The sequence below is a fragment of the Chrysemys picta genome, chromosome 2 (assembly GCF_011386835.1).
Source record: "Chrysemys picta bellii isolate R12L10 chromosome 2, ASM1138683v2, whole genome shotgun sequence".
In the NCBI taxonomy this organism is placed as follows: Eukaryota; Metazoa; Chordata; order Testudines; family Emydidae; genus Chrysemys; species Chrysemys picta.
In genome coordinates this window covers 30,107,218-30,127,148 of record NC_088792.1, presented here as the reverse complement: position 1 = coordinate 30,127,148, position 19,931 = coordinate 30,107,218, and the positions used below count along the sequence as shown (strand labels likewise).

Sequence of the window (19,931 nt, the reverse complement as noted above, 5' to 3'; positions counted from 1 at the left end):
AAAGCTACATTCCATCATGCAAATTCCACAGCCACCATGTTTTGCTTTTGGCAAGCGTGGTGAAAGTAAGCATTCCAGGAGAAAACAGTAGTCTCAAAAAATCTTGCTTAAATACAGTTTACCAAGGGTGCAGGCAGTGCCAATAACTGCACAACACTGAACCAGGTAGGTCACCATGGTTCATCTCACTAACCCTCCTAGGGGTTGGGAAAGCTACAAAACTGGTAAATGAGAGCCAAGTGGACACAACCCTCTCTCCCTCACAAGTACATTTTATTATATTTATGTCAGGCACAGGATTTCCAGGCTGGAATCAGGAGAAACAGACTGAGTTTTGCTATTGTTGACATGTGACTTTTGTGTAGCAACCATGATTAATTTCAAAATCTCTTCTTAATCAAATCCAGTTCTAATGTAAGTGCGTACACAAATCCTGCTGACTTATACCAGGGCTGGATTTGCCCCATTATATTTATAAAAATATTATCCCAACACATTTGCTAAACTTCCATTAAGAATTGGCAGATTTCCTTCATATAGACCTTTTAATAAGCCCTATATTACCCAAATTTAGAACATTTCATCCTCAGCATGTAGAAGCAGACAAAAAATTTTAAAGCACACAGAAATGGAAGACTTCCTGAAAAATCGCTGAGTGAGATTTCCCCTCTCCCCAACAATTCTTCTGATTAGATAGGATAAGACCAATATAAAAAGTCAGAATTCCTTCAGTGCTAATGAGATGAGAAAATTTGGATCCCCAAGTATAAGAAATAATATAAATCTGTGCTGGTTTTCTCTCTAATAACCTATACTTCAGATGGTAAGAAGGCAGTTAACACTAAGATCATTTGATCACAAATTAAAAACAGTTTTGAGAATGAAAAAAGAAAGACCACTAAACCTAAAGTATAAAAGCATAAATTGCATTTGAGAAAAAAATATTGCACAAAAACTCCTATACTCACATTGATAGTGTAATCCAATTACAAAATCAATGTACCTCTATGTAGTGTTTCCTATTATTTATTGATAAATATGCTCAAAAAGAAATAATATACTCATGAGAAATAAACTTCATTGTTCTGGTAATAAGTTTAATGTGTATAAAACTGAAATTGAAATAATTCCACACTACATTCTTGTAGGTTTCAGAGTAGCAGCCGTGTTAGTCTGTATCCGCAAAAAGAACAGGAGTACTTGTGGCACAAGCACTCCTGTTCTTTTTACATTCTTGTAGATTCTCAAGTACTATTTTCCTGGCCTCGAAAGAAGCATCAAATCTTATATCAACAAGAATATCCAAAAGTATTTAAAGCTTTCAGACACTAAATAAAGAGTATATTCTTTACCTCATTGCATTTACTTATTCGTCTAGCTACTATAAGCTGAATCATTCCTCGTTTGTTTCCTTCTGTAGACATGGACCTTCTTAGGGTTTCCATAGCATCTTGGTTTGTCTTGCCTAATAATGATTCTCCATTTACTGCTATTAGCTGATCATTCACTCGAAGCCTGCCATCCTGGCAAAAGAAAAGGTAGCGGTCAGTCACATAAAATAATGTGTGATAAAGGAAGTTTATGTCTTTAGTAAAAAAAAAAAAAAAAACAACAACTTCGCTTAATCCTAATAGTTTATGGCCAAATGAACACTGGTATAATAAGCTTTTAAGCAGCCATTGTAGGAAGTGTCTGTTCCAATCATTTATACATTTGCACTTCAAGCCATTATCATAATCTGTTTACCCAAATAGCATACTAATTGAAACATGCCAGTGATTGCTTTCTTCCTTCCAGAGAGCCTTTAAAGGTTGTTTAAATCCTGAGACACACAAATATGTGAATCTGAGTAGCAATCTAAAAGTTACATTTGAGAGAGAAATTAGAAAATACTGTTTCCAATGAACACAGAAATCCCATTCTCCTGAAAGCTGTGGCCTAAATAGTGGGAAAACAGACAGATGGATATTCCTCTTACCTTGGACGCTGCTCCTCCATTAATAATGGACTTGACAAAGATTCCCAAATCCGCATGGTTTTCTTTTGACCGGTTACCTTTGACACTGACACCAAGACCAGCTGATCCAGAATCATTAAGTGGAACTTCAAATGTCAGGAATTCCCTGGTGCCATCGGGTGTAAGAACAAGATCTTCTTCCTCTGATTTCTGTCAGGAAAGGATTAGTGTGGCATTATTTTAAAATGTTTTTTGCTTGCAATTGTCTTCCAGCTACAGGTACTGTTAAAGAAATGTTCTTTAACTGCAATATCACAATATTTCCCACTGAAGTTCCATGGAGAAATCCACGTTAATCGAGCATCTGGTATCACCTCCAGATGATTCCTAGAACCAGATGGGGGAGAGAGTGTGTGTCCGTGTGTGCATATGCTTAACCCATCATTGGCTAGTAAAAAGGTTTAAGTGCCATATATATGAAGCACTTTCAATATTGACACTAATCATTTTACTAGCCAGAGGTAAACTGTATTAGAAGTATTTAAAGTATTATACTTTCTTACTTGAAAATACAGGAGGAAACAAACAACAGGAAGATAGATAAATATTACTCGCTTGCCCCAATTTCTACATTTGGAATTAGCAGCATTAAAATAAATGTCTTGAAAAATGTTACAGCTGAGATCAGCAACAGGAAACCTTTTTGCTCTCGGGTGCCAAAAAAAACTGCACAGTCAAGGCTGGGTCCAACCAACCACTATTTCCTTTCTTTCCTTGCTCAGCCCCTCACCACTGTTCTTACTCCCCCCACCCCTCTGGTCCCGGATTCCTCTGAATACATCCCATGCCCTCTTTTCTGAATTCATGAGCACAGTTTTAGAAAATCCATCCCAAGGAACTAGTATCCCAACCAAAGTCCCTGGACTATGTGGCAGGCAGCTGCTCAGTGACACCCATCCACGCTTCCTCCTAGCTGTTCAACTTCAGGCAGTTGGCTTCCAACTTCACCTCCAGCTGAGATGAGGCCAGCCCAAGCAACTATTGCAGTGGAGAGTTGGCTGCTTACTGCTATGAGGGGCAGGGGCCCACTGAGTAGCCAGAACTGGAGCAGCATTCACATATCCGTGCAGACAGAGAGAGGTCAAGCTGGAGAGGGGATGTTAGATCAACTAGTGTGTTTTCCCTTCGATATACCATAATTTCCATGCAAAATTCTTCTAAAGACATCTGAGTGAAAAGAGATGCTTGAAATAACAGTAAGCACTACACACGGAGACTGGTGAGTATTGAAATAAAACAGTCTATACTGTGCCACTCCACCATACAAAAGGAGATATTAATATATGAGACAGCCTCCTGTTTCCAAAGATATGTGATACAGAATTGTGTGCGTTGTTAGGAGCCTCTAGGTGGGTCATCTAGTTCATCCACCTTCTTTGTAGCGGGATCATTTTTGTTACCCCTAACCCTCCCTGAGAGGTTGGGTGTCAAGACCTGGTACACTGAGGCAAAGCCATAACAACATCTAATTTTAAATTGACAATGCCCCTTTAATTGGTAATCACAATGCTGCAGAGCATGGAAACACACAGATTGTACTAAAATTTTCCCTAGCCAACAATAATATACCAACAATTCTAAGAAAATAAAATTTGCATTGAAGTCATATTGAACAGTAAGAATCTCAATTTAAAAACTATAAAAATTGCACCAAGAACATCACTCAACAGCATTAAAATGCACAAAAATGTAAAATGTGGCATTTGAAAATTTAAAATGAAAATAAAACACAATCACTGCCTAATTGCAATAACTTCCATTTGATCTTGATACACTCCAAATTAACAGCTTCAGTATGTCAATCAAACACCTCAACATTATTTTCATGATTAGCTGATCTGCAGAAAAAATTTATTGCTTCATATACTTTGACATGCCTGAAATAAACACACAAGAGAATCTATGTACTGTGATCCCTGAACAACATTCACCTCCCTTAAGATTTTTCACACACCATGTCCAAAACAATTAGCAACCATACAACATTCTGTTCAGACTTAGTCTGCTGAAGGAAAGGTCATCTGAAATGACTTCAACTGAATGAATGAAGCTGCTCAAGTATGTAATTTGTAATAAAAATTCGATGGGTGATAAAATATGTAGGTGAATTTTTGGCTTCAAATTCACACCTTGCATCAATTCATAATAAGTGATATTTGAGATAAATTTTCTACTTTTTAAATATAATATGAATATAGTATACATTTAAATTATAAACTTTCTTGACTAGAGCAAACTTGTGGCGGTGTTTAGATACGTTGAATATGGAGATAAAAGGTAATAAGATAAAGAACAGATGATGTTTCTGTCCTAAACTGCCATTAATAACTCAGCCCTGATTTTAGAATGATCATAAAACTTGTAATTTTCCACAAAGGTAAAAATGGAACCACTGACAATCTGCTAAGTCCATTTTATCATTTTAGTAACAGCATCTCCTTCTTATCACTTCCTGCTGCTATCCCTGTAGAGAAATGTCCTGCTTGGAAGTCTTCTCTTTGCAAGACCTCGTCTGGGATCAGCTAAAGAATAATCAGCATGGGATGGAGAAATCAACAAACTACTCCCACCTAATGGGGGAAGCAATTTTCAATCAAGCTGGGATGAGTTTTCAAAGGGGCTTGCTGTGGTTACGAAGCAGGCGGCATTCTCTACAGACAAGGTTCATTCTCTGAGGAAGCTTAGACATCATTTTTTCTCAGCAGTAACTAAGTCACTGAAACTTGTCTGTTGTTACTTTGCAATAATATATAAAGAAATGAACAGAAATTAAATTTATCATGGGGCTCTCAGGCAAACTCCAGTTCATTCTTGATTTCTTTCAAAGCATTGAGTTAAAAAGCTTTGTACACTCACTCAGATTGAAAGAACACATATCTCTAAATTATTTATAGAATAAAAAGCAGACCATTTAAGGACTAAACTCATTTTTCATTAGCATATATACAATCCTACATACATGATGATGATACCCATATGATAAATTATACAACTATGTTATAAATTGCATTTACCTGAAGCCTCTAAACACTTAACCTAACTTTGACCACTCTACCCGCACTCTGCCTCCATTAGTCCATCTGTGCTGCAGCTTGTAACATTCCAAACCTTAGGGCAATGCCATCAGCCTCCATTTAGCATTAATAGTTTGTAAGCCAATCGCCAAAAGAGAGGTTTTCTTCTTTTCTTCCAAATGTGGAATTTTGGATTCAAAATTACACTGACCCAAAGCTAAGAACAGATATATTTAGTTCTGGACAAGTGATAGGTTTAAGGTGACACTAGAGCTAGAAATGGTAGCCTTACATCACTGGAAAGGGAAGAGTCCCGCTTCTGTTTTTTGCTTGTAGCCTTGGAAAGTCCCAGTATAATCTGACTCTAAAATCATAGCATTTTTATGTATTGAAAGGAATTTTACTGCATTTTAACAAGACTTTTAGAATGCATTATTTTCTTCTCTTCCTCAGAGGCCTGTACAGTTGGGTTCATGGTACTAAGAGATCATGGCTTTACAAATCGTAAGATTTAAAAAAGTCTCAATAAAATTCATAAAAATTGTCTGAAATATTTCTAAAATACTTATTCAGTTATGTGTGACATATACAGGACACATGATAGTTTGGTTTGATGTGATGTGAAGGCTTTATTGACACTTGTTTGGAATGACCTGCAAAAATCATTTATGGCTTTGCCACTCATGAGTTATGTGGATGATTCCAATTTCATATTAAGCAAGCCCTTAAACCAAACCTCATCACAACACTCTCTCTCTCCATCTCTGTGTCTTTGTCTACATATATAGATACACACACACGTCTGTGTAGATACATCTACAAACACAAGAGTTAAAAGGAGTCAATAGCAGCTCATTTTGTCTACAGAGAATTGTTTTCCTGGAGGCAAAATTTAGTATTTATGTAAGTACTGGCTAGATGTATGATGGCTAGATGTACTAGAAACAGTGCACGTGGGTGGTCTGCAACACACCTCTGCAATTTCAGTTTTTGGCCTCTCCTGAGAAGGAACACTGAAAGCTTCTGAGTCCTGTGGTGGATATGCATTAAAGACAAATACAATAAGAGGAGCTCATTTAGACATGAAATTGGGCCTCCAGTGGAGAAAACATTGTCCATCGATTTAAAAGTGACACACAGAGATTCCATCTATGTTTCCCTCTGATAAAAAATACTTTTAAAAAGAGAAAGAAAGTGACTTGTAGTATGTTACAATTTTTTTTTTTTTTTTTTTTTTGCATTATAGGTTTTACTGGCTTAGAGTGTCTATTTGTCTAGTTATAAATTGATGTAGAACTTATCTTGAATTTCCTCAAAACTGACTAATATAAAAAAATCTTGTGCTCTCTTTCCCTCCCTAACTCTTCCTAGGTTAAGTATTTTAATTTCCTCCATATGTTAAACAAACAATAATGAATCTTATTTGCACATATATACCAAGTCTCATCATTCATATTGGCTAAGTTAATATGTCACATCTGGCAGAGACTGCAGTCTGTACAAATCAAATAGCAGCTGCTAAATATCAAAAACTATATTTGAAATGAGTGGGTTTTTAAAAAAAAACATTTTATGGGAAATGTGGTCTGCTTAAATTTTAATCTCAGCAAAGAGAAATTATTTGCATGTTATATGCAGATTAAGTTAGGAATTTGTTTATATACTAGTAGTGTTTTACTGAACTAGCATTGAAGTAATCCTGCTCTCTTACTAGTTGTGATTCATTCTAAAGCAAAGGATTTGGGTTCATGGCCATGCAAAAGAAATTTCAGTTTGATAGCAAACACAGATACTCCATCTTCAAAGATGCTTTCAATTTAATGCTTAAAATGGATAATAAAAGTGCAAGAGAAAGATTATTTTGCAGACGTTTTTCAAAGTAACAAAAATGCTAACATGTGATTTTCATTTAGTATGAAATTAAAGCATTGTGAAAGCAGAAGTCTAAGTATTTCCATGTGTTTTCTTATTTACCTGGGTATAAGAATACCACTGCTTGTCTATACTAATATTTTTCTTTTTACGATCACACGACTACTGTTCTGACCTGTGGATTTATTCACTTACAATCATTGTTATAACTAGTTTAAAATCAATATTTAAATCAATTGATCAGAACTCTATCAACCAGTGGTTCTCAACCTTTTCAGACTACTGTACTCCTTTCAGGAGTCTGATTTGTCTTGCATACCCCTAGTTTCACCTTACTTGAAAACTACTTGCTTACAAAATCAGACATAAAAATACAGAACTGTCACAGCACGCAATTACTGAATAATCGCTTACTTTTTCATTTTTACAATATAATTATAAAATAAATAGATTGGAATATAAATATTGTACTTACATTTCAGGGTATACTGTATAGCAGTATAAGTAAGTCATTGTATGAAATTTTAGTTTGTACTGATTTCACTAGTGCTTTTTGGTAGCCTTTTGTAAACCTAGACAAATATCTAGATGGGTTGATGTACCTCCTGGAAGCCTTCTGGGTATCCCTGATTGAGAACCACTGCTATAAACAAACTGCTTATCATACATTTCTAAACTCTGTGAAACAGGTGAAATCAGTGTAATAATTATCAACTACTTTGGATCAAACAGGTAATGGTCAGTGGTAGCTACTACAATGGGTACAATTAAAGCTAATATGCTCTTATCTCAAATTTTTGCTCTTACTCAAACTTTTCCCACACTATGTACTAAAACCCATAAGTAGTGGTAAAAATAACCCTGATACTTCACAGACTTCTGTACTGTAGAACTGAAAACCTGGGCACTAATCCAATGGCATGTGGCTCAACCCAGAAAGCCCATAAAATAACTCTTCTTTCCAAGCTATCTCCTGTTCATGAAAGAACTTCAGTGCCCAGCACACTGATCGCATAGGATCCTAACCCTGAACACTTCTCCCATAGCATGACCTGGAAGACAGCGAAAGCTGACCTATCTGAGAGAAAGCCAGCGAACCAAAGGAAAAAAATCCTGGCTTTGCAGCAGTTTGTGGTGAGAGCACACTACAACTTCCAATGGAGGCAACATCAGTGTATAAGGGCACTGAGTATGGGAGTAAGGGGACCTGGAGATTCTAGGGGACCACAACTGTCATGATAGAAATGGCTTTTGGCTCAGCAAGCCCCGACCCTTTGCTCTCTTTGGCTGACCAGGGAAAAGTTTCTTCAGGACACACAAACTATCTACAATTCCTTCCCTTGTTGACTTTCATGCTAGAATCCACAAAGCAATCCATGACTTGGCTATGGCCACATACTACAAACACTGTATTAAAACTACCCTAAAATTATCTTTCAGGGTGGGTCAGCTTCATCACATCGCAGTGTTGTGTAAAGCAACTATAGAACATTTTGATGTTGCATCATGAGGTGAGGATAGAAAATCATGAATCGTGTTGAGAAAGTAAATAAGGAAATGTTATTTACCCCTTCACATAACACAAGAAACAAGGGTCACCCAATAAAATTAATAGACAGCAGGTTTAAAACAAACATAAGGTAGAAGTTCTTCACACAATATACAGTCAACCTGTGGAATTCGTTGCCAGGGAATGTTGTGAAGGCCAAAAGTATAAATAAGTTAAAAAAAGGAATTAAATAAGTTCATGGAGGATAGGTCCATCAATGGCTATTAGCCAAAATGGTCAGGGATGAAAACCCATGCTCTAGGTGTCCCTAAACCTCTGATTGCCAGAAGCTGGTACTGGACAACAGGAGATGGATCACTCGATAATTTCCCTGTTATGTTAATTTCCTCTGATGCAACTGGTATTGGCCATTGTTGAAAGACAGGATATTGGGCAGACCATTGGTCTGACCCAGCATGGTGATTCTTATGTCCTTATGTGGGATATCTACCGCGTGATATTGTGACAGACTTGCTTTTTTCCAGAGGTCAAAGTTGTAAAGATGGTGACCTTAATTTAAATCAATATTGAGCCACCAGCTTGCTATACAAGATAATGTTAATAAAGCTGAGGCAATATAAAAAAATTTACATGGTTGTTCTCTTGAATAATTTAAAAAAAAAAATTAATATCCCATGCCCTGTGTTTACGCCCCTATAAGCTTGCTTTCCGCCAATATTCTACCAAACAATTTCATTGGCAGGAATGGTCATGGAAACAAAGTATTTCAATTGACTTTCTGGGTGATGTTGGCAAGCCACTTCACCTCTCAGTGTCTTCTGGATTGAGTGCCAAGGAAGAACTCATATTTGAAGACTTCAGAGCCCACCGTGCAGTAAGAAAACTTTACATTTTTAACATGAGTGTTCAAATTAGAAACCTAATCCTAAAATCTACACATACAACCAGGGAACAAATTACCATGCGACTTACATGCCCAATCAAATCTAACAAACAGATTGAATTTCAAATTTCAAGCGTCTTATACTTTTGGCGAGCTGCTTATGATTGACTGCAGCAGGGCAGGCAACCTATGGCACTGATTTTCAGTGGCACTCACACTGCCCGGGTCCTGGCCACCGGTCCGGGGGGCTCTGCATTTTAATTTAATTTTAAATGAAGCTTCTTAAACATTTTTAAAACCTTATTTACTTTACATACAACAATAGTTTAATTATATATTATAGACTTATAGAAAGAGACCGTCTAAAAACATTAAAATGTATTACTGGTAGCGAAACCTTAAATTAGAGTGAATAAATGAAGACTCGGCACACCACTTCTGAAAGGTTGCTGACCCCTGGACTACAGGATAGGAATTATCCGCGGAAATTAACAACTCATTCATTTCAAGAAAATTCACAAACAGAAAAAGTTAAATGTTAAATTTGTTATATACATCATTCACCGTGGACTGCTGGCTCAATTCTCTTCTTTAATACTCCATATAAATCAATCAGTAATATTTTATGTCCAATGGTAAGAGAGTGTAAACACAGCAGTATCCTGCAGAAGATTAGATTCTCTTTCTTTTTTAAAAAGCCATCAGTTTCTTAGACTGCATCTTTATTAAAAATGTAATCTGAAGCCATTCAAAACTACCCTAAAAAAAGCTTTGAAGCCAGTGCAATCATCCTCACATCCCTTGCTATCAGTACCAAATTATTAGAAGACAAAAGCTGCATATATTCCTGTATATAACAAGAAGTTATAAAAAATAATCGGCATCAATCATTCATGATACAGACAATCAACATAAGAGAAAATAACACTGCCAACCTCATCAGCAGGCAAATCTCTCCCCATCTGGTAATAACATCCCACATGAAATGTCAGTACTGTCCTCAGTATATGCATATAGGCTAAAACTATTCAGACTATACTACATGGACTCAACTTTCAAACACGCTGAGCACCTATGGTTCCAGATGAGCTCAATGGGGGTATATAGGTGCTCAGCACCTGTAAGAAATTCAGGCTCCTTGTGAAAGAGACACTGCTATTTCTTCCATAGGGCAAAGCTTCGATGTAAACTAAAGATCTGTATGAATTACCTCTAAAAGAAGTGATCAGAACCTATGCTACTCCCCTTAGGCAAAATATCAATGTTACTCCTGGGGGAATTCTGTGCCCCTGTGGGGGTGCAGAATTCATACCTTCTGCAGATTTCCTGGCTCGTCCGCGGAAAAATGGGGGAGCAAAGAAATCTGTGGGGAACATATGCCCCTTCTGCAGCAGCCCGGGTGCGTCTGTTGGGAGCAGGCAGCAGCAGAGATCACCACCACAGGGGGGAAGAGGGAGGCTAAGCATGCATGTGTCCCTGGAGAGATGTTAAGGGAGTGGGGCTGGGCATGTGCCTGCGTGCGAACAAGTGAGACACACTCACTCTGTCCCTGTCACTCGCTGTTGCTGCATCCGGGGCTTGGAGGTGTAAGTCTGTGTGAAGCAGGCTCTGTCCCTGAGGCAGAGCAGAAATGTAACAACTAAGGAAGCAGGCTGCTAAGGTTCCCATTGTTAGTCCGGCCACCGACAGTATCAGGAGGCGTGAGCCAGAGTGACATCGTTCTCCCACTACGAGAAAGGGACCAAGTGATCTTCTCCATTGGATCATATGAACTGGAACCATAAACTCCCTGAATATTAAATCTCACCAAATGAGGGTCAATCCATTCTCATTATCATATCCTCTCATTATACTCCACACCCGAACATAGCCACTATATGAACTTCATATCCTCATATGTCAATGGATGTACTTTGACCCATCAAGCTTTTACCCCCAATTGGGGATATTGCAGATTATGTATTCTTAAACCAAACTCTGCACCCTCGATAATCTGTATGTTATTCCCTGATAACCAGAAACTTCTATGCTCACACTCTGTTCACTATTTTTTTTTTAACATCATCTTAATAAAATTTTTAAATCTGTTCTTAAGCCTCCTTTACCTTGCCAGAGTGGTCTAAAGGAGCCTTATTGTAAATGACAATAACGGACTCCTCAGCTAGGAAGGTTTATGTGCTTTCTCCCCTTTTTTGTCAAAGCCAGGATACAAACCCAGATCTGATGACCAAACCAGTGCCTTAATCCCAAGACCATCCTTCTATTTTAGCTGGACTTAGGAAATAAGGCATTAATCAAACCTCACAACCATGTCGTTTTGGAGGTAAGGTTCATTTATGCCAATTTTACAAAAGTGGAAACTGCATCCAGAGAGACTGTGCTTTTTCCATTGTTGCTAAGTAAACCAGTGGAAGAGTCAAGAAATGGAATCCAGGCGTTCCAATTTTCATTCCCCGACTCTGACCACTAGACCAAGGTTTCTCAACCTTTTGCTTTCTGAGTCCCTCCTCCCCCAACATGCTATAAAACTTCCACAGCCCATCTGTGCCACAACAACTGTTTTTCTGCATATCCAGGGCCGGCGTTAGGGGGTAACAAGAGGACAGCGGCCCTGTGAAGCTAAGATGCTAAGGCTTAGGCTTCAGCCCCAGGTGGTGGGACTCGGGCTTTGGCTTTCTGCCCTGGGCCCTAGCGAGTCTAATGCTGGCCCCTCTCTTGCTTATTTTGGCAGACCCCCCTGAAACCTGCTCATGGCCCCCAGGGGGTTCTGGACCCCTGGTTGAGAACTGCTGCACTAGACCATAACTCTCTTTAATGTAAAATTCTCAAGTAGCTGGAAATTATTGTTTTCCTAACAGTACACTGACATGCAGGTAACTTGCAGGTTTGAATTTAGAAAATAAACAGAGGAAAACAATTGTAAATGCAAAATAATACCCAAACACAATTAACTTTCAAAGAGGAGGGGGAGGAGGGGAATTAATTGGCAGATGTTTTACACAGTATAATTAACAGTTTATTTCAATGCTCTGTAACAAGATTAATTATGCTTCAAAATAGAAATGTAATGACAAATTACTAGTTTTTTTTAAAACAAGGTCAATCTCCTACATTTCAAACAATCATCCTGTGGAGCAACAGATTCATCTCTTCCATTTTGTTTTGTTATTGGCCATCAAAGTGGTGCAGCTAGTAGAGTCTGAAACCAAGGTTTCAAAATGTCATATAGGCAAGACCTATGATTCAGGAGTAATTTGGCTTCTTTCTCATTCATCAGTGAAGCAGAAGGTAAGACCTTATGCTTAGCTGGGACTTGGTTGCAGATAGAAATGAAGGTGTACTTCTTGGTGGGTGACTGATGAGCAAATTTAGATGCTGCAGGGTTAATGCCTTGGGGAAGTTCTTGATTGTTGTTATTATTATGGGAATAATCAGGGCCTATAATCTTGTGAAAGTGAGGGAAATCTAAAGTCATGTACTCTTCTGGACTGGCTGGCAAGGAAGGACACATACTTAAAGATTTCAGAGCCCACAGAAAAATGAAATAAAAACTGATTTTCAAATATTTGGGAGGGTCTGATTGTCTACTGCAGTTCTGTTTTTAAATCTAAAAGAGCAGATTTTTTTGTATTTCACCTGTCTCTCCTGATCTACACAGATCCAGCATCTTCACTGCTTTTACTGCTACTATTTTCGCTCTGCCTTCTACTGTGAATTCCATGACATAAAACTTACAACTAGCATCATAAGAACTGGAAGTGGATGCAAAAACAGAAACTGTATGAGTTGGAATCTGAAATGCCTGACAGCTAGAGACAGGAGAACTAAACAGGGAATAAGGCAGAACCAAGGAGAGTGGGGAGAGGCAGTCAAAACAAACACGTTTTAAAAAACAAATAAACCAGTGACTGTTATTGATTTGCAGCTGGGGAAAATTTCCTTTGTAGAAATATCTAAATTATACTGTATGTGATAGTTCTAAACTATTTTTGGGTCATAATTACTCCAGCACAAAAACAATTTGCAAAATGGAGGTAGGTGGGTGAAGGATCATTGTCCATTACAAATTCTCACTTCCAGATTGAGTCCAGATTTTATTCCCACCCAGAAATAAGTCTTCAGTCGTCTCTCCCTTTGACTACCACAACTACCTTTTCCATGGCCTCCTCAAGTTCCAGGTTGCCAAACATATGGAGGATGCTGCTGCCCAATTCTCAAATGTCCAATAAATGCAAAATTAAGCCCATTATAGAATTTAATTGCCCCATTATGTATTTCAGGATCCAACTGAAAATTGCCCTCCTGGACTTGATAACTTTTAAAAGGCTTCTTTCAAATTACCTCACTGACATGCACTCTCCACTCCTCTTCTCATTCCTTCTGCTCACCTAGGCCTGACTTTCTTTCTGCACCTAAACTCACCCCTGTTCGGAATGCGGTCCTGTCACATGAAATAGCTTTTCTATATCTCACCAATTCCCCATCTTACTTCACATCCAGCCAAATCTCTCTTCTCCCTTCCCTCTAACTCTTAAAATCTCCCTGCTCTCATTTATTACTTAACTTAGCAACCGTGTTGCCTAACTATATGAAAGTTTTTGAGATATCACCTGTAGGAAAGATACTATAGACATGAAAAGTATATATTGTATTATTTTATGATAATGCTCCATAAGATGAAATAAATGACTAAGTATATTTTAGTATCTTAATATTAAGACACTGATATTCCTGCCTGGAGAGTATCAATGGATCTATGGAAATCTCTGAACACAACTTTGCCAAGGGATCTCAATCCAAACTTCTCTAAAACTTACTACTTCCTTAACTTACATCACAATTCCTTAAAAATCACTTGCAACAACAAACAATGGCTTGAGATAAGGATACATGTCAGCCTTAACTTCAAACTTCCTGTTTTTTATTTGTTTGTTCTTCAAATTTAAATCATATAATGATTCTTTAAAATATCCTGACTAAATTCCCAGCTTACTGAATGGTTAGCCTCTGTCCTTTGACCAGGAGGCTTTCAAATAGTACTGCAAATTATATAATAAAGAGAAGTTTAAAATGTAAGGCTAGAGAGAGCCATCTACAGTATAGAATGTGAAAGGAGGGTCTGTGAAACTTTATTGGATGGAAAAGTGCCATATAAATTTTAAAATATTTTGGGAGTCTTCTGAGATGTAAAAGACAAAGCTCTTACCGTTTCCTTTGGAATTTGTGACTGGCTTTGTTCTGCACTCTAAAGGAAGTAAAAAAAAGAAAATAAATAAGAACATGGCTATGTAACACATTCACTGTCTATTAGCAGAGGGAAAGAGTCTCAATTCTGGCATGTAGCGGAGATGGGGGAGTGTAGGGAACTGGTTGTACTCCGGGATCCACAGCCACCCAACTCTGGCACACAGTAAGAGTTGCACAGGCACAGCTTTAACAAATCTTATACCAGACCTTGGAACATAGCCACATTCACATCCCCTATCAAGCCCCGTGCCCCCCATTTCTGCCAGGAGTGATGAGGGTGTGGTTGGCACAGGACGAAGTCCAGCTGTCCACACTACCTGAATGCCAAAGGAGATTTCTCCTACTCAGGGGGGGTTCTCCGCTTGCTGAATTAAGGCCACTTTACATGGTACAAAACTGGACAATCTTGTGCAAACATTTTAAAGAAATATCTGCTGTCAAAATACCCCAGGCCTCTTTCAGCGGAGGCGTGGCTTTGAGTTTGGCAACAGAATGGCCACACCCTGTGGTTGGGAGAGGGAGTGCTCATGCTCAGCCACTCCGGACCCCTTCCGCCGCCACCCGCGTCTCCTAAAGCCTGAATGTGCACATGCGTACGGGCCTCGGGGGAAAAACATCCTTCCCATAGGCCAGTTTGGAGGTGTGTTTGGGGAACCGACTGGTTCGGGCCCAGGTCCACCCAGGCACCCAGTGGTCATCTTGCCACTACTGCTGCCCAGCCCTCCCTCTCTCTAGCTGAGGTATTGCCGAGCAGTGTTTCCAGGATGCTGTGGGTCTAGCCAAATGCCTTATTTGGAGGATTTTTTCTCTTTAGTCCAAAATGGCAAGATGGCTAGGGGGAGTTTATTTGGGGTTTTCTGGCTTCCTTGCAGCATCCTGGATATTCAGTTTTTTGGCCAAAAGGACTGGGAATAAGAACAGAAATTTAATGTTAGGAAGTTATATGTGAACATCTAGTGAGCCACAACTTGCAGCCAGTGTCCAAATGAGAATAAAAGACTGAAAGGGTCAGCTCTCAGAGATAAGTAAGGGATTCAGATATGGCAGGTGGAACTACTACCTCACAGGGCAAAGGAGAGACCTTAAATCTGTATCTAACTGCCTCCACCTTGGCTGAAACCAGGGACTGATCCTGGGGCCTCTAGAGCTTGCACTAAAGAGCTACATCCTCAGAACTGTATCAGAATTTCCATCCTCTGTGGACTGGGTACCTCTTAGAGGCATCCTCATTCTCCTCACGGGGGAAGGACAAGAGGATAAGCTGAAGAGGACTAACCCAGATTAACTGGCTATATGGCATGACACCATTTAACAACACAGTGGACCCAAGAAAATGCCTGGCATTTTGGGGAAGGGCCTGATAGTCCCACCACCACCGTCAGTTAAAATTAATAAAGTTGCAGCCTGCCTCTTGGAATTCCTTCCCTGTGTTTGTGTTTTATTTGCCTGAGCATTCTGATCAATGTGAGTGCAAGTTTCAATGCTGCTGGTGCTGAATTATTATTCTCCCTCATGTGCACATATGACAACACAAACTGTACAGATTTTACAGTAAACCAAGACAGCCTTTGCTTAAACATTCCCTTAATTACCTATATATAAATAATACTGTGCACTTCCATAGTGCCTCCCAGCCAACAATCTCAACATGCTCTAAAGACATTAAGCTTCACAACTCTCCTGTGATGTAGGTAAGTTTTGTTCTAAGGCAAAGTTAGGCTAAGTGACTTGTCAAAAGTCATACAGAAAGCAGAACCCGCAACTCCTGACTCCCCGAATCAAATCTAAAGAACTCTTTATTGGCATGACAAGCCATACAAGTGTAGCCAAAGTGTAAATGGCTGTAATATTGAGCTCCTGTCAACAGACAACTCCCAGTCCAGTGCTTTATGCCACAAGATCATATCAAGTAAATGTTCATGGAGTATTTACAGTCATGAAAACTCTGTTTATATATTGCTCATTAAATGTACTTACAATATTATTTGTAAGAAATAATAAAGCAACGTGGAAAAGATGGAGGGAAAGCAGGACTGGCTCCAGGGTTTTTGCCATCCTAAGCGGCGGGGGGGTGGGGGGAAGCCACGATCATTATTGCAATCAGCGGCACTCCGACGGCAGCTCCACCGCGCCACTTTCTTCTTCGGCGGTAATTCGGTGGCAGGTGCTTCCCTCCGAGAGGGACCCGCCTCCGAATTGCCGCCGAACAGCCCAACGTGCCGCCCTTTCCCCTTGGCCGCCCCAAGCACCTGCTTGCTGGGCTGGTGCCTGGAGCCGGCCCTGAGAGAAAGTGGGAAGGACACAAAGGACAAAGTATTGCAATTGTTAAAAATTACATTTATCATTAAAGGCAAACAGACAGTTTTAGAATTTTTTTCCATATAAAACTTCTATATGTGAAATTTTGATAAAAGTCAATAAGATGAATTGTTTTCAAACAAATGGTCTTTATTATTTTTTCCTAGCAGATGGAAGAGCACCGCTTCAGAACAAGTTTCAGTTCAGCAGCTCCCTCACCACTTCTCTACTCGTGCTCTCCATTATGCCCTATGACAGCTGCCAGCCGAGCAGAGCTAGAACTTGCTCATGTCAAGGTGTGAATGAACAAATCTTTATGCAATCAGGGTTCATCATACATTCTGGGTTAGAATCTCAGCTAGTGTATTTTGCTGTAGCGCCATTGGAGTTAGAGCAATTTACACCAGCTTATGATCTGGACCTCTGATTACGTAGGTAAGTAAAGACTTCTCCACCTACCACCTGCCATGACTATGCTGCTATACTGACTTCTGTCAAAATAGCACCAGAGAGTGGCATCAGCACAGCAGCAGCAGCAGGGAGGCTGCTGAGGTTCAACTAATTTAAAGGAGCTGATTCACTTTGTGATGTCAAAAGATATGCAATAAAACTAAAATTAAAACGAGGAAATATTAAGGTTAACATGTACTTCTAGGCTATTCTATATACAAGGAAGTTAAATCTTTACAGGATTTTATATGCATTACTATTCATTATGTTATTATAACATTAAGGTTAATATAGAAATAATATATACAAAATTAAGGTATATTCTTTTTTCTAAGAGTTTATTTACAACACACACAAAAGTATTTTCATTCACCTTTACTGTAAATTACCAATATTGTGAAAATTACATCACAGAAGCTTGTAAACCGATTGCTTTCACCGTTCCAGCCATTCAGAGGCATGTGATACGATTTCCTTTCCATACCATTCATTTGATTCAGTCTTTAAAGGAAAGCTTTCATAAACCATGACATATCAGTACTTGAAGTCACATTCCAAAAGAATTAGGCTAACAAATTTAGCTCATTTGCAGCCTTCTCAGCCACTACAGTTTTTTAGGGTTAAATGTTGTTTTGAAAGATAAAAGACAGAGCAAGGACTGATATTAAATGCTTTAAAATGCTAAATAAAAATTCATTATTTCTGCATTCAAGATATTAAAAATCCTGTAGAAATGAAACAATTTGTTTATCACACCAAAAAACACAGCAGTTGATCTTATTCTGTCTATGAGAATGCATCCAAACAATTTATTTTATAGCTATATATTTATAACCACAGCACTTTAATTGAATATAGAACATAATATGGTTTATATTCATAGTCTACCTTTTTATAATAAAAGTTATCATGGATAATAATCAGGGAAATATGTGTATACACTTTGCAAGTCGAACAGGTGTTGTAATAAACAATGATTGTTTCATTTCACTCAAATTATTCAGAATACATTCTGTGAATTACCCTGCTAAATTAATAACAGTGGGGGTGCATACCACATAGGGGATGCTTTATATTAAAATAATAACCTTTTTTTCTTGAAAATTCCTCTTTTGGTACCATAGCATTCATATATCCCATTCTGGCCTACTTTTAAGTGCTCAGAAAATTTTTTGATCAAGTGGTAGGACAAATAGCAAGTTTTCAAACAGACTCATGAGTGTGAAAGGTATGAAATAATCCACTTGTCTCATGTTGCAATGGGGGAGGTCTAGCTTGGATATTAGGAAACACTATTTCACTAGGAGGGTGGTGAAGCACTGGAATGGGTTACCTAGGGATGGAATCTCTATCCTTAGAGGTTTTTAAGGCCCGGCTTGACAAAGCCTTGGCTGGGATGATTTAGTTGGTGTTGGTCCTGCTTTGAGCAGGGGATTGGACTAGATGACCTCCTGAGGTCTCTTCCAAACCTAATATTCTATGATTCTATGTATTCAAGTAAAGTCCATGCAATTGTTTTGTTTATAATAAGCATTTCCTGTCTCCCAAAACACCATCATAATCTGATTTTAAAACTCCCATTCACATATTCTAGTGAATATACAATTCCAAGACGAGAGCTTAAAAACAAAAACAAAAACAAAAAAGTTCATATAAAGTTAACATGATCAGAGAATAACAAAAACTGATTTTCTTGTCTTCATTTCTGGGCACACACATTTACCAGCAGGTATCAGGACCAGACCATTTGCTTAAATTAATCTAAAATCTCCTAGATGCTCTCTGTTTTACGCACCAGTTCCCTTGGATGGAATGTTTCTTCCTGACGGAAAATCAAAAGGCTCACAGTCCCTCCCATCTTAGTGCTTCTCAGCAGGGAGACAGCTTCCTCTTGGGTTTTGCCGGTTAAATCAACTCCATTTACCTGTGACAAATAAAACATATAAAACTGCTAAGACTCCAGCATTAGAAAATATTACTGTACCCATCACACAGCACAATTCAATTGGAGGCCAAACTCTGTTACAAATCTAGAAGGAACTAACATAATGACTCTGCATCAGCTCCTATTCAAGTCAATGGGAGTTTTTGTAATAGTATCAGTAGGAGCAAGAAATCAATAGGAAAATCCGTTGTTCTGGTCTTACATTTCTAATGATGATTTCTAGCAATCAAGAGAAAGAGATGACAGCTCTGGAGACCTCAGGCGTCCTTATGCTCAAGAACAGAGCATGCGTGGCAGAAGTGGAACTGTCCCCTGTGATGGTTCTCGGGGTGCCCAGGATTGTGAGTCACCTTGTTACCCCCAGCGAGAGGGAGACTTGCTTGTGCTTAATTGTGGGTCAGCTCCCTCATACCTGCAGCCTGTTATCCACCCGAATGAGCTCCTCTGGACTCTGCCAGCCCTTATTTTGTCTTGCAGGTTAGCAATATGTGCACTCCAATCCCAGAGCCCTATTGAAGCGTTCCCCTGTAGTGTTCAACCCCATACCCACAAAACACTCAGATATGCTGCCTCAAGGGAATAGTATACACAATAGCTTGAATGATTCAGTTCAGGATCAGCTCCTTGTACAATAGCACAGCACTGAGATGCATATATAGTGAAACCAATCATAAGTTTATTATTATCAAAGATCA

The 19,931-nt window shown here is 38.8% G+C and overlaps 1 protein-coding gene across 32 annotated transcripts in view; it reads right to left on the bottom strand.

Moving 5' to 3' along the window:
- PARD3 (par-3 family cell polarity regulator) overlaps nucleotides 1–19,931 on the bottom strand; it is a 664,552-nt gene that overhangs the window by 220,872 nt on the left and 423,749 nt on the right. For 22 of the 32 annotated variants that reach the window (XM_065586777.1, XM_065586791.1, XM_065586785.1 and 19 more), the window contains 4 exons: nucleotides 19,087–19,215; nucleotides 14,503–14,541; nucleotides 1,979–2,167; nucleotides 1,353–1,523 (listed from right to left, as the gene is read on the bottom strand). In XM_065586777.1, the coding sequence (XP_065442849.1) occupies nucleotides 1,353–1,523; nucleotides 1,979–2,167; nucleotides 14,503–14,541; nucleotides 19,087–19,215 (528 nt within the window). The remainder of the gene's footprint in view (nucleotides 1–1,352; nucleotides 1,524–1,978; nucleotides 2,168–14,502; nucleotides 14,542–19,086; nucleotides 19,216–19,931) is intronic. The other 10 variants (XM_065586780.1, XM_065586781.1, XM_065586788.1 and 7 more) reach the window with 1 other exon arrangement.